The sequence below is a fragment of the Pristiophorus japonicus genome, chromosome 21, assembly GCF_044704955.1.
Source record: "Pristiophorus japonicus isolate sPriJap1 chromosome 21, sPriJap1.hap1, whole genome shotgun sequence".
NCBI lineage: Eukaryota > Metazoa > Chordata > Chondrichthyes > Pristiophoridae > Pristiophorus > Pristiophorus japonicus.
This window is the reverse complement of record NC_091997.1, coordinates 45,470,309-45,483,202: the sequence shown is the minus strand read 5'-3', so window position 1 is coordinate 45,483,202 and position 12,894 is coordinate 45,470,309. Positions and strand designations below refer to the sequence as shown.

The following is a 12,894-nucleotide window of genomic DNA, read 5'->3' as shown; positions in this document are numbered from 1 at the left end:
AAGGTAGAAAATTAAAGGGGCAGGGAGTCAATAACGTATTAACTAGTGTGTAGTAGGGGAAGGTAGGTATAATCATGGATTTAGTGCGAATTTTACAACTGATTTGCATCAAAATCCATGACCATCTTAGAGACAAGGGGTTGCTGAAAAAAAAACAGATTTTGAGGCCGAGCCAAACTGTGCATTCTCCCCAAGTTCACTCCATGGATGCACAACTCTCATATCAGTTTCATCCCTTGAAGAAACTAAATGCACTCAGTAAAATATGAATCCAGTAACAGACATTGCATTTATAAAAGGACATGAAAAAGTCAAAAGCCCTTGGTGTACCAGAAACATAAATTCATACAATAATAGGCATGGTTCAGTCATTTTATTTTAAGCTATGTTTAACTTACATGTGGAGATGACTTTTTCAACAGGACCAGCAGTGCTTGAAGTACCAGGTTTGAGAAGCGTGGGCCAATAGGGACATAATCTGAAATCACAGATTAACAATTTTTCTTCTAGTTTCTAATATTTATGCTCCCCTCCCCGACTCCGCAAAATGATACATTTTGATAGGAAGAATGAGGAGAAGCAATAGAAACTAAATGGTACAATTTTAAAGGGGGTGCAGGAAGAGACCGACCTGGGGAGGTACATATACACAAATCTTTGAAGATGGCAGGACAAGGTGATAAGGCGGTTAAAAAAGCTTATGGGATCTTTGGCTTTATTAATAGGAAAGAGTAAAAAAGCAAGGAAGTTCTGCTACACCTTTATAAAACATTGGTTAGGCCCCAGCTGGAGTATGGTGTCCAATTCAGGGCAGCACACTTTAGGAAGGATGAGAAGGCCTTAGAGAGGGTGCATGAGCTATATCAGAATGGAACTTCAGTTATGTTGAGAGACTTGAGAAGCTGGGGTTGCTCTCCTTAGAGCAGAGAGTTTAAGACGAGATTTGATAGGTGTGTTCAAAATCATGAATGGTTTGGATATTGTAAATAAAGGAGAAACAGTTTCCAGCAGCAGAAGGGTGGATAACCAGAGGACACAGATTTAAGGCAATTGATTAGAGGAACCAGAGGCGACTTGAGGAAATCTTTCTTGTAATGCAGCGAGTTGTGATGTGGAATGCATTGCCTGAAAGGGTGGTGGAAGCAGATTAAATTGTAAATTTCAAGAGAGGATTGGATAAATATTTGAAGGGAAAAGAATGACAGGGCTATGGGGAAAAGAGCGGAGGAGTGGAACCAATTGGACAGCTCACCCGAAGAGTAGGCACAAGCACGATGAGCCAAGTGGCCACCTTCTGTTCTGTACCATTCTATGATTCTATGGCACACAATGTCCTTTCCCCTCAGGGAAGCCTTCATGCGTTTGTTGGATGCCAAGTAAGTGGTAATGGGCTTAAACGATCAGATGTTATAAAAAAAACTGGGACTTAACCAATATTCTTGGGACAACTGTAAAATAACAGACCATTCTGTGATCCTGTAGGCAACCATGTTCGCAAGGAGCACAGGTCTATCAATACAGCCCCATTTCTGGGCCCATGCTCCCTGCAAGCACAACTCCCCTGGAGGTACAAGATAGTGGAGTTATACTTATAGTAACATTTGCCGCCCATGCAGAATCAAATAAGTGTCTTGCATAAAGAGCTGGTATCGTAATCCAAGCAGATTCTGGGATATGGCTCTCTGAATAGCAAAGGCCCTTTTACAGCATGCTCACATATGGAGACTGGCCACAGGGGCCTGAATACTGACTATCTGAAAACTATTCAAGCATGTAGAGAGGTCCTGTCCTTATCCAGTGCTCACACATGTCCTTCCAGCAGGAGTCACTAGTTAGCAACCAGGAACAGTGAGTTTTCTCCATCGCTGCATAGCCCAGAGACGCCAAGGTCATGCTCTCAATACTGCCCTGGCCGAGAGCAATATATCAGAACAGACTAGAGATTCTTCATACAAGAATCTAGATAGTGACTGTCAGCAGATATTTGACCATGAGAGGCAGCACATCTGAGCCGGCATTATCATATAATGATCAAAAGCAAGAATGTTGACAAATTTTAAACTCTCTATTCTTCCCTTCCATCCCCTCCTAATCCAGGGTCAGACAGCAATTGTACTGATACATGGCTGAGATCATTCTATAGAATGATACAGCACAGGAGGCCATTCGGCCCAGTGTGTGTGTGTTGGCTCTTTTGAGATACTATTGAATCTGCTTCCACCACCCTTTCAGGCAGTGCATTCCAGATCATAACAATTCATGGCAAAAAAAAAATTCTCCTAATTTCCCCCCTGGATTTTAGTTCTCCATAGATTTGAGATCAAATTGGAGACCTTGTGTGTGTGATCGGCACAGGTACGATTCAGATACCTGGAGTGAGAGCACACGCAGGGGGATGATGACAACACATCTGGAATACAGGAGAAGCCAGGCTTCCTGCTCAAGTGCCAGCTGAATATTTAGATGTTTGTCAGGCAACGTACATCTCCACACATCGACCTACAGTCTGCAACAGGCACTACCTCTGAACCAACAACAACTTGCATTTATATAGCACCTTTAACAGTGTCAAACATCTCAAGGCGCTTCACAGGAGCGTAATCAGACAAAACTAGACAGAGCCAAAACAATAGGACAGGTGACCAAAGATGTAGGTGTTGAGCAGTTTCTTAAAAGGAGGAGGGTGGAGGACAGGTTTGGGGAAGGAGTTCCAGGAGTTAGGGCCTAGATGGATGAAGGCATGGCCACCAATGGTGGGGTGAAAGAAGTTGAGACTGCAGAAGAGGCCAGAGTTGGAGGAACAGAGTGTTCTTGGAGGGTTGTAGGGTTGAACTTATGAAAAGGCGCACAAAAAATATTTTGTAAAAGTCCTCAATCCAAGAAATCTAAATAGTCTGAATTTTGGGCTGTATATTATGCTCAAGCACCAACAAGGAAACTCATGGTTTGCAGCTAGCTATAACTGGCCCAATTTCTGCACCAATACCTTGGACAAGAAGCGCTGGTCTCACTGTGACACCATATTTGAAACGGTCTCATGCTCTGTGCTGTCAATGAAGGTTTCGATCTCACTAACTTTCCATATTGGATGGGACTCCCACTGCTTTCTCAGATAATTTACTCAACCCCATGAAGCACTGAAGCTCAGCTAAGCATTTGGTTGCTGTCCCGACTAAAGTATCAGGGAAGTGAATATAAGCCCTACCTCCTGCCAAAGTGTATTCACAGACCACTAAGGCCCCAGGTTAAATCCCTGATCTGTGCTGAAATGAGTTGATGCAGTACGATTGCATTGAGTAGCCCTAGGTTAGGCTCGGAGGGACAGGGTTGGGCAGAGGGGGGGTGAAGAGAAAATAAATCAATCAGTGAGGGCTTCTCTCGGACTGAACGCATTAGCTCCTTTGCAGCTTGTCATGTCGAGAACAAACTTCCAGTTGCCATTCCCACAGAATAAATGAGGATTTCCTACGAAAATTTGTAGAATAGAGCAAGGGTTGGCTGATATCAACCAGGTAGCATTAAAGTCATTGTGTGAGTCAGCCAGTGGCTCAGTGGGTAGCACTCCTGTCTCTGAGTCAGAAGGCTATGAGCTCAAGCCCCGCACCAGAGACTAGCACACAAAAATCTAAGTCGACACTCCAGTGCAGTGCTGAGGGAGTGCTGCAATGTCGGAGGTGCCATCTTTTGGATGAGATGTTAAACCGAGGCTCCATCTGCTCTCAGGTGGACGTAAAAGATCCCATGGCACTATTTTGAAGAGGAGCAAGGGAGTTATCCTCGGTATCCCGGACAATATTTATCTCTCAATTAACATAACAAAAAAAACACAGATGATCTGGTCATTATCACATTGCTGTTTGTGGGAGCTTGCTGTGCACAATTTGGCTGCTGCGTTTCCCACATTACAACAGTGACTACATTCAAAAAGTACTTCATCGTCTGTAAAGCGCTTCGAGATGTCCGGTGGTTGTAAAAGGCGCTATATAAATGCAAGTCTGTCTATTGGGGGAAAAAAGCACAAGGTTCTGACGGAAATCAGTAGCCAGTGAATTGAGGAAAGATGGAGGGAGGATAAAAAGCACAATATTTAAGTAAATGGAAAATTCAGAAAAGGTCCACAGCATTGGTTAATTGGGGAATTAGAGGTTTACAGCACAGGAGACAGGCATTAGCATGTGTCAGGCTCGTTGTTCGAGCAAACGACAATTAATACCGTTGCCCCACTCACTCACCACAGCCTCAAACTCTGAACACAGAACAAATGGAAATGAATTTACCCAATATAACTGGGAAGGGCAGTCTGTCAGCAGCAACCTCTAGCCTAGTGTGACAGGTGGCTTCTCGGCTTCACTGTAGAACAAAGCCACGTTCGATGCACGGGAGAGTCAGGTGCCTTGGTAGACATGATGTTTCTCCAGCTTACCTAGCAAGCGCTCAATGTCATCAACCACAACGCAGCTCAGTTGGGACTTGTACGCATCCTCAAAGATCTGTCAACAGAAATTAATAGATAGATTATTAAGTAGTTCATCAGTTAGGCTTGTAGTAGCACATCTGTTTTTGTAAGTGGAGAGCTTGTACACTGAAATGTATGCTATGCTTCAGTCTTATGTTTCAAGATCTTCAACAAATTCCAATGTATTGTCATACAGTATGCTCCTGCCAAACGGACTGCATCACACAGCACCTGGTAAACATTCCTGAAGTCGACAATGAAGGAACCTGCTAAAATGTAAATTCTTCCAATCACAAGTTCAGCATGCCTTCAGGTTCTACGTGAGTATAATGTCAGATGACAGTGTTTTGTGCTCAATTCCCATCGTCTATCAAAGTACCAAAACATGCTCGAGCCAGGAGTGTTACAGGCCAGAAAAGGGCCATTCGGCCTATCTGAGTTGTGCCAGCTCCACGATGCAGCCATCCGCTTAGTCGGTCCCCCATACCCGTCTACATTTTTCTTTGAATATTTATCACCTTCCCATTTAAAAACCAAATTAATGTTGCTTCCACCATTATTTCTGGTAGGCGATTCCACATCCGAGCAACCCACTACATAAACATCACTCCGAATCCCTCATTTTCACATAGAATTTACAGCATAGAAACAAACCTCTTTACTCATCAAACCCCAGCAACATATCCTATTCTTTTCTCCCTGATGTACTTATCTAGCTCCCCTTAAAATGCATCCATGCTGTTCACCTCAACCACCTCATGTATTAGCACGTTCCACATCCTCACCATTCTCTGGCTAAAGTTTCTGCTGCATTCCTTATTGAATTCACTCGTGTCAATCTTGTATTTATGTCCCTTAGTTTTGGTCTCCCCCCACAAGTGGAAACATCACCTTTACATCTACCCTATCAAGCCCTTTCATCATCTTAAAGACCTCGATCAGTTCACCCCTAGAGAAAAGAGCCCCAGCCTGTTGAGTTTTTTCTGATAGTTATACCCTCTCAGTTCTGGTATTAGCCACGCTTTCTCCAAAGTGCTTCTGTACTCTGTTTGTAACATATGACCAAAACTGTACACACCACTCCCACGGTTCTATATCATTTTAACACAGCTCGGCTTAGGAATTCTATTCCTTTAGAAATGAACGGCAGTGCTTTGTTTGCATTTTTATTGCTTTGTTAACCTGCGTTGCTACTTTTAATGATTTGTGTACCTGTACCCCATGATCCCTATGCATCTCCACCCCTTTTGGACTCTTATATTAAGTACGTGGCCTTATTCCTCCTATCAAAATGCAACAACTTATATTTGTCTACATTTAAATTAATTTGCCATTTACACATCTATTCTGCAAGTTTATTAACCACACTTTGTTCATTTGATGAGCTTAAATTTATGCCCTTTAGTTACTGACTGACTGGGAAAAACTATTTTCACTGGTCAATTAAGATCAATACTAAGCACCTCTATCAAATCTCCTCAATCTTTACTGAAGAGACCCAATTTCTCTTGGCTCAACAACTTGCATTGATATAGCGCCTTTAACGTAGTAAAACGTCCCAAGACTCTTCACAGGAGAGTTATCAACCAAAATTTGACACTGAGCCATATGAGATATTAGGACAGGCAACGAGGTAGGTTTTAAGGAGCCTCTTAAAAAGAAGAGATATAGAGAGGCAGAGAGATTTATTGAGGGGATTCCAAAGCTGAGGGCCCAGGCAGCTGAAGGCATGGGCGCCACTGGTGGAGATGAAAATCAGGGATGCACAAGAGGCCAAAGTTGGAGGAGCGCAGAGATCTATAAGGGTTGTAAGGCTGGAGGGGGTTACAGAGATAGGAAGGCGCGAGGCTATGGAAGGATTTGAACACATTGTTGAGTCTCTCCTCATTACTACAGTCTCTTATCCTTGGTATCATCTTAGTGAATCTCTTGCACACCCTCTCCTGGGGAGGGATTACAGAGGCACCAATAGTTAACCCAAGTGGCCAATCACAGTAGAAAACTTAGGTGCTAACTGCCACATCATTCAACCACAGCGAAGTCAGTCAAATTCTACGCTCAGATGTGTTACTTCCAACAGGACACAAGCAGCCCCCAGGAGTGGAACCAGTGGTGAACTTTTTCACCCACGTCCTTAGCTCAAGGCACTGAAGTCAAATTTAGTACCTTCGACAACAGCAGCCAAGTCAAGCAGGTATTGAACCTGGGTCCTCCGTTGGTAACACTTGTGTTGGATTTCAGGAGAGCAACTGACAATAAGTCTCTAAGTCACTTTCCTGTGTTTATATAATTGTCCTGTGCCACCTCTCCTGTACATTAGTTGCATGTCAATTGGTAAACTTAAAATGTTTTGCCTCCAACAGGCCCATCAGAGGGCAGGCACAGGACAGTGTGGTCATCTGTCATATATACCAGTGGATCTTCCATGGCCATTCTCACGGTAAGTCGGAGGATATGCTTAATGGAAACATTGCGAAGAAACAAGACTTGAAAGATTGGCATTTCTTTAGCACCTGTCACTATCTCAGGACATCCCAGAGCGCTTCATAGCCAATGAAGAACTTTTAAAGTGTAGTCAGTGTTGTAATATAGGAAATTCAGCAGCCAATTTGCAGACAGCAAGGTCCCACAAACAGCGACGTGTTAATGACCAAATAATCTGTTTAACTGATGTTGGTTGAGGAATAAATATTGGCCAGGTCACTGGGTAAAAATCCTCTGCTCTTCAATCATTCCATGGGATCTTTTACATCCACTTGAGGGCAGACTGTTTAACACTTCATGTGAAAGATGAAACCTCCGACAGTGCAGCATTCCTTTAGTACCGCACTGAAGTGTCAGCCTGGATTTTGTGCTCAAGTCTCTGGAGTGGGCATCAAGAGCTTGCAAAGGCAATTAATATTCTGCTTCTATAATGGGTCAAACGTTAAGGCGACAAGCTGCAACTAATCTGCATTCTTGGTTTGATTGCAGGTAGGTAAAGATCTACTTCTCATTAAGTGCAGACTCATAGATCAGCATAATTATCATTTGGTCAGGGAACTGTAGCGATTGCAACGTGCTAACTCACACCAAGTCCTGCTCACCCATCACCCCTGTACTTGCTAACTTTCATTGGCTCCCGGTTAAGCAATGCCTCAATTTTAAAATTCTCATCCTCATGTTCAAATCGCTCCATGGCCTCGCCCCATCCTATCTCTGCAACCTCCTCAGCCCCTTCAAGAACATTGCATTTCTCCACTTCTGGCCTCTTGTGCATCCCCAATTTCCTTCACTCCACCATTGGTGGCCGTGCTTTCAGCTGTCAAAGCCCCAAGCTCTGGAATTCCCTCCCGAAACATCTCCACCTCTCTACCACCCTTTCCTCCTTTAAGACGCTCCTTAAAACCTACATCTTTGACGAAGCTTGACCAAGCCGAATCTCTCCTTTTGTTGCTCAGTGTCAAATTTTGTTTGATAGGCGTTTGCCAACAGAAGCGTTATGACGTTTTACTATGTTAAAAGCGCTATATATAATACAAGCTGTTGTTGCTAGTTAGTTTCCTGTTGTAGCTCAAAAAGCATAGCTTTCCATCTATAACCAAGCCTGAAGTCAGGAATACAACATCCCATTTTCAATACACGAGATAAAAAAAACCTCAATCAGAAACACACGCTTTGCATTGTAATGCAAACACGGCAGCAGTCTGAAATGTCTGAGCAACTATACTAAGCTGACAGAAGCAGCTTCATAAACGGTGGCAAGTAAGGAGACCACCAAACGTTGGGTCCTGACAGCTGTTGGATCAATGCGGTTCAATTTACTTTTCGTGCTGGCAACTGAGAGCCAGTCGATGGCGACACCGAGTATTCTAATGGCTCGATATTGCATTGGGCTGTGCATTTAAACTGACCACACTTGACTAGCTCCGCTCGGCAGGCCACATTGTTCTCTCGCCTGTCAAGACTCCCAAAGCAAGTGATCTACTCGGAACTCCTACGTGGCAAGCGAGCCTCAGATGGGCAGAGGAAATGTTTCAAGGGCACCCTCAAAGCCTCCTTGATAAATTGCAACATCCCCAGCGACCTGGGAGTCCCTGGCCAAAGACCAACCTAAGTGGAGGAAGAGCATCTGGGAGGGCGCAGAGCACCTTGAGTCTCATCGCCGAGAGCAATCAAAATCATCATCATCATAGGCAGTCCCTCGGAATCGAAGAAGACTTGCTTCCACTCTTATCAGGAGTTCTTAGGTGGCTGAACAGTCCATTACGAGAACCACAGTCTCGGTCACAGGTGGGACAGGTAATCGTTGAGGGAAAGGGATGGGTGGGACTGGTTTGCCGCATGCTCTTTCTACTGCCTGCGCTTGATCAAAGCGTCTAAGTTCCTGGGAAACTATGGCGGTGCAGCGTTCCAGTCTGTCGCTGTTGGGGTTGTCCATGAGAGTCCTGATGTTCCAGGTCCGAAACTTCATATTAGAGGAGTGGAAGATGCCTGTGCGTGAGTTCTTTTAACTTGGGGTGGTTGTTGCACACCTGCTTAGCGCAGGCAGCAGAAGGAGCGTGCAGTAAACCAGTCCAACCAACCTTATCTTCAACGACTGTCTGTCCCACCTGTGACAGACTGTAATTCCCATATTGGACTGTTCAGTCACCTAAGAACTCACTTTTAGAGTGGAAGCAAGTCTTTGCACAAGATAGAGGTTCAGGGGTTGGGGGTAATATATTAGCATGGATAGAGGATTGGCTAACTAACAGAACAGAGAGTCGGGATCAATAGTTCATTCTCTGGTTGGCAACCAGTAACTAGTGGGGTGCCGCAGGGATCAGTGCTGGGACCCCAACTATTTACAATCTACATTAATGACTTGGAAGAAGGGACTGAGTGTAACGTAGTCAAGTTTTCTGATGATACAAAAGATGGGAGGAAAAGCAATGGGTGAGGAGGACACAAAAAATCTGCAAAAGGACATAGACAGGCTAAGTGTGTGGGCAAAAATTTGGCAGATGGAGTATAATGTTAGTAAGTGTGAGGTCATGCACTTTGGCAGAAAAAAAAAAATCAAAGAGCAAGTTATTATTTAAATGGAGAAAGATTGCAAAGTGCCACAGTACAGTGGGATCTGGGGGTACTTGTGCATGAAACACAAAAGGTTAGTATGCAGGTGCAGTAAGTGATCAGGAAGGCCAATGGAATCGTGGCCTTTATTGCAAAGGGGATGGAGTTTAAAAGCAGGGAAGGCTTACTGCAGCTGTACAGGGTATTGGTGGGGCCACACCTGGAATACTGCGTGCAGTTTTGGTTTCCATATTTACGAAAGGATATACTTGCTTTGGAGGCAGTTCAGAGAAGGTTCACTCGGTTGATTCCAGGGATGAGGGGGTTGACTTATGAGGAAAGGTTGAGGAGGTTGGGCCTCTACTCACTGGAATTCAGAAGAATGAGAGGTGACCTTATTGAAACGTATAAGATTGAGGGGGCTTGACAAGGTGGATGCAAAGAGAATGTTTCCACTGATGGGGGAGACTAGAACTAGAGGGCACGATCTTAGAATAAGGAGCCGCCCATTTAAAACAGAGATGAGGAGAAATTTCTTCTGAGGATTGTAAATCTATGGAATTTTCTGCCTCAGAGAGCTGTGGAAGCTGGGACATTGAATAAATTTAAGACAGAAATAGACAGTTTCTTAAAACGATAAGGGGTTATGGGGAGCGGGCAGGGAAGTGGAGCCGAGTCCATGATCAGATCAGCCATGATTTTATTGAATGGCGGAGCAGGCTCTAGGGAGCCGTGTGGCCTACTCCCGTTCCTATTTCTTATGTTCTTATGTTCCTCGATTTTGAGGGACTGCCTATGATGATGCATTTAAACCACTGAGGCATCAAATCTGTCCAACGCGAGGCTTCAAGTGAAAAGGAAATGTGGGAAAACCATATAAAAACTAAACTGCTCATGTGGGTTATAAATAGTTCTGAGTGAGGAATCTAATCAGAGGAGGGGATCCCTTTGCAAGAAAGCAGGCTAGACTTCCGCCTCTTTAGATGACCTGAATATTGAATACACATCTCAATCTTAATGCAGGATCACATTGCTGTTTGCAGCCAACTCTCAAACACATACCATTCTTACACTCTAGTGCAAAATTTGTAGCATTTCAAGAGATTTCTACATGTTACCTCGGTTAAATTTAAGAGGCCTAAGGGCAGTCTAAGAGACAACAGTACTCGAGAGAAAAGAGAGACAACACAACAGTGTGGCACTTTCTTGAATTCTTTCATTCAACGCTGCTGCCATCCCGGATCGTGTCTTGGGTTGAAGATGCACGTGGATGCTGAGTGTCATGTTTAATATGCCCACCGCTGCCCATCCCTTGATGGAGCCAGTGTCAGTTTGGTGTGTTTAGGTTGCATGGGGCGTGGGTCGGGGGGGGGGGGGGGGGGGGGAGGGAAAGGGTCTATTGTCAGATGCAGTTCATTAATATAATTAGAATGAAATCCTCTAGAACAGGATTGTGTCCTTTCTGCCATTGCTGCAAGTATCAGTTTAGCTCATCACATTTTGACGGAGGGCCTGAAGTGGAGAAAACTTGGAATTGATGTAATTGCAGAAGGCATAAATACTGTTACACTTTTCCAGCCCACTATCAGAGTGATACAATACAAGTAGGTTGTAGGTCTTGGGACATTAAAGGCGCTATACAAATCCAAGTTGTGGTTTTTGTGACAGCCTCTACCACCTTTGGAGAGGATTTAATTTTCTGGCCCTGGCGGTAAAGCAACAGTGAAGGGTGTGTGCCGTGGGTCCACTTTGTTCATTGTGGGAGAGCAGAGAGCCTGCCGTGGGAGGGATCACAGTCGACATCAATCCTATCCTCATCCGATGTCCACATAAATTAACTTTCCAGCAGGAGTCAATGAACAGGAACGGAAACACTGGTTTTATTTTCCTCCCACAGTGCACCCACCACCGAGCAGAGATGGGGTAGCTCAGCATAAACCGGTGATTGAACCGGGAAACACAACACAGAACTCAGGCAGCAGGGGTGCGATCCACCGTTAACCTGCTGCTGAGAAAAGGTTGTGGCTTCGATCACAATACTCTCCACCCAGAGGTCCTTGATCTCAGCTGTGGCTCAGTGGCAGCACTCAACCGAGTATCAGAATGGTGGTGGGTTCAAATCCGACTCGAGACCTGAGCATGTGACCCAGGCCAACATATCAGTGCGATGCTGAGGGAGTGCTGCACTGTCGGAAGTCTTTCGGATGAAACATTAAACAGAAGGCTCATCTGCCCTCTCAGGTGGATGTAAAAGATCCCATGGCACTGTTTTGAAGAAGAGCAGGGGAGTTATCCCCGGTGTCCTGGCCAATATTTATCCTTCAACCAATATCACAGATTATCTGGTCATTATCACATTGCTATCTATGGAACTTTGCTGTGCGCAAAATGGCTGCTGTGTTGGTTACATTACAACAGTGACTACACTCCAAAGTATTTCATGGTCTCCAAAATACTTAGGGACATTTAGCGGTCGTGAAAGGCACTATATAAATCTAAGTCTTTCAAGCATTTATTTTATTGTAAGGATAAAGGAGCAGGAGTAGGCCATCCAGCCCTCGAGCCTGTTCAGTCATTCAATTAGATCATGGCTGATCTGCACCTCAACCCCATTTACCCAGCTTTGCTGCATATCCCTCGATACCCTTGCATAACGAAAATTATTGTAATTCATGACATACCAACTGTACCTGCTGCATAATGGTATTGGGCAACCACACATATAAATGAAGTCTACTTGTATAACATCAATAGTTGCCGTAAAATTAAGGGGTAAGGAGGGCAGAAAAAAACTGACTGGATCCTGTAGAGAATCAGATGCGGCCGCCTCTCGTGCAGTAATGTCACCAGACCCACTACATTGAACGCCAGCCTTTTAATGCATTCTCGACCATCTACCATCCCGTATCTTAGCCGAGCAAGTGAGGAGGGTGAAACAGTCACAGGAAATACAAAAGAGGACAATGTGATTTGAAGCAGTGCAGTGATGTACAAGGCCCGAGAAGCAAAAGGAAAAGTGAGAAAGACTCAATTGTACATCAGAAGTGTCCCTTTAAACAACTGTCCTGGTCATTTAAATAAAGGCAACCCAGTTTTATTACCAATACATGATATTTTAGCAGCACATTCAAATATCTTCAGATGCTAAATGAATAATGATTTTTTTAAAAATAAAAGACAGACTGACCCCAGCCTCCCACTTTTCCCTCTCAGCTCAGCCAAAGCTCTGCTGCCCATACCCTGACTCGCACCAAGGCCCATTCACCCATTCCCCCCCTGTGCTCGCTGACATACATTGGCTCCTGGTCCTGCAATGCTGCAATTTAAAAATTCTCATTCTTGTTTTCAAAATCCCTCTATGGCCTCGCCCCTCCCCATCTCTAAACTCCTTTAACCCTACA

At 44.4% G+C, this 12,894-nt stretch overlaps 1 protein-coding gene across 2 annotated transcripts in view; it reads right to left on the bottom strand.

Annotated features, from left to right (window-relative positions):
• LOC139233982 (vesicle-fusing ATPase) overlaps window positions 1-12,894 on the bottom strand; it is a 322,181-nt gene that overhangs the window by 105,646 nt on the left and 203,641 nt on the right. For both annotated transcript variants that reach the window (XM_070864726.1, XM_070864727.1), the window contains exons 16-17: window positions 4,424-4,490; window positions 399-478 (exon numbers count right to left, since the gene is read on the bottom strand). In XM_070864726.1, the coding sequence (XP_070720827.1) occupies window positions 399-478; window positions 4,424-4,490 (147 nt within the window). The remainder of the gene's footprint in view (window positions 1-398; window positions 479-4,423; window positions 4,491-12,894) is intronic.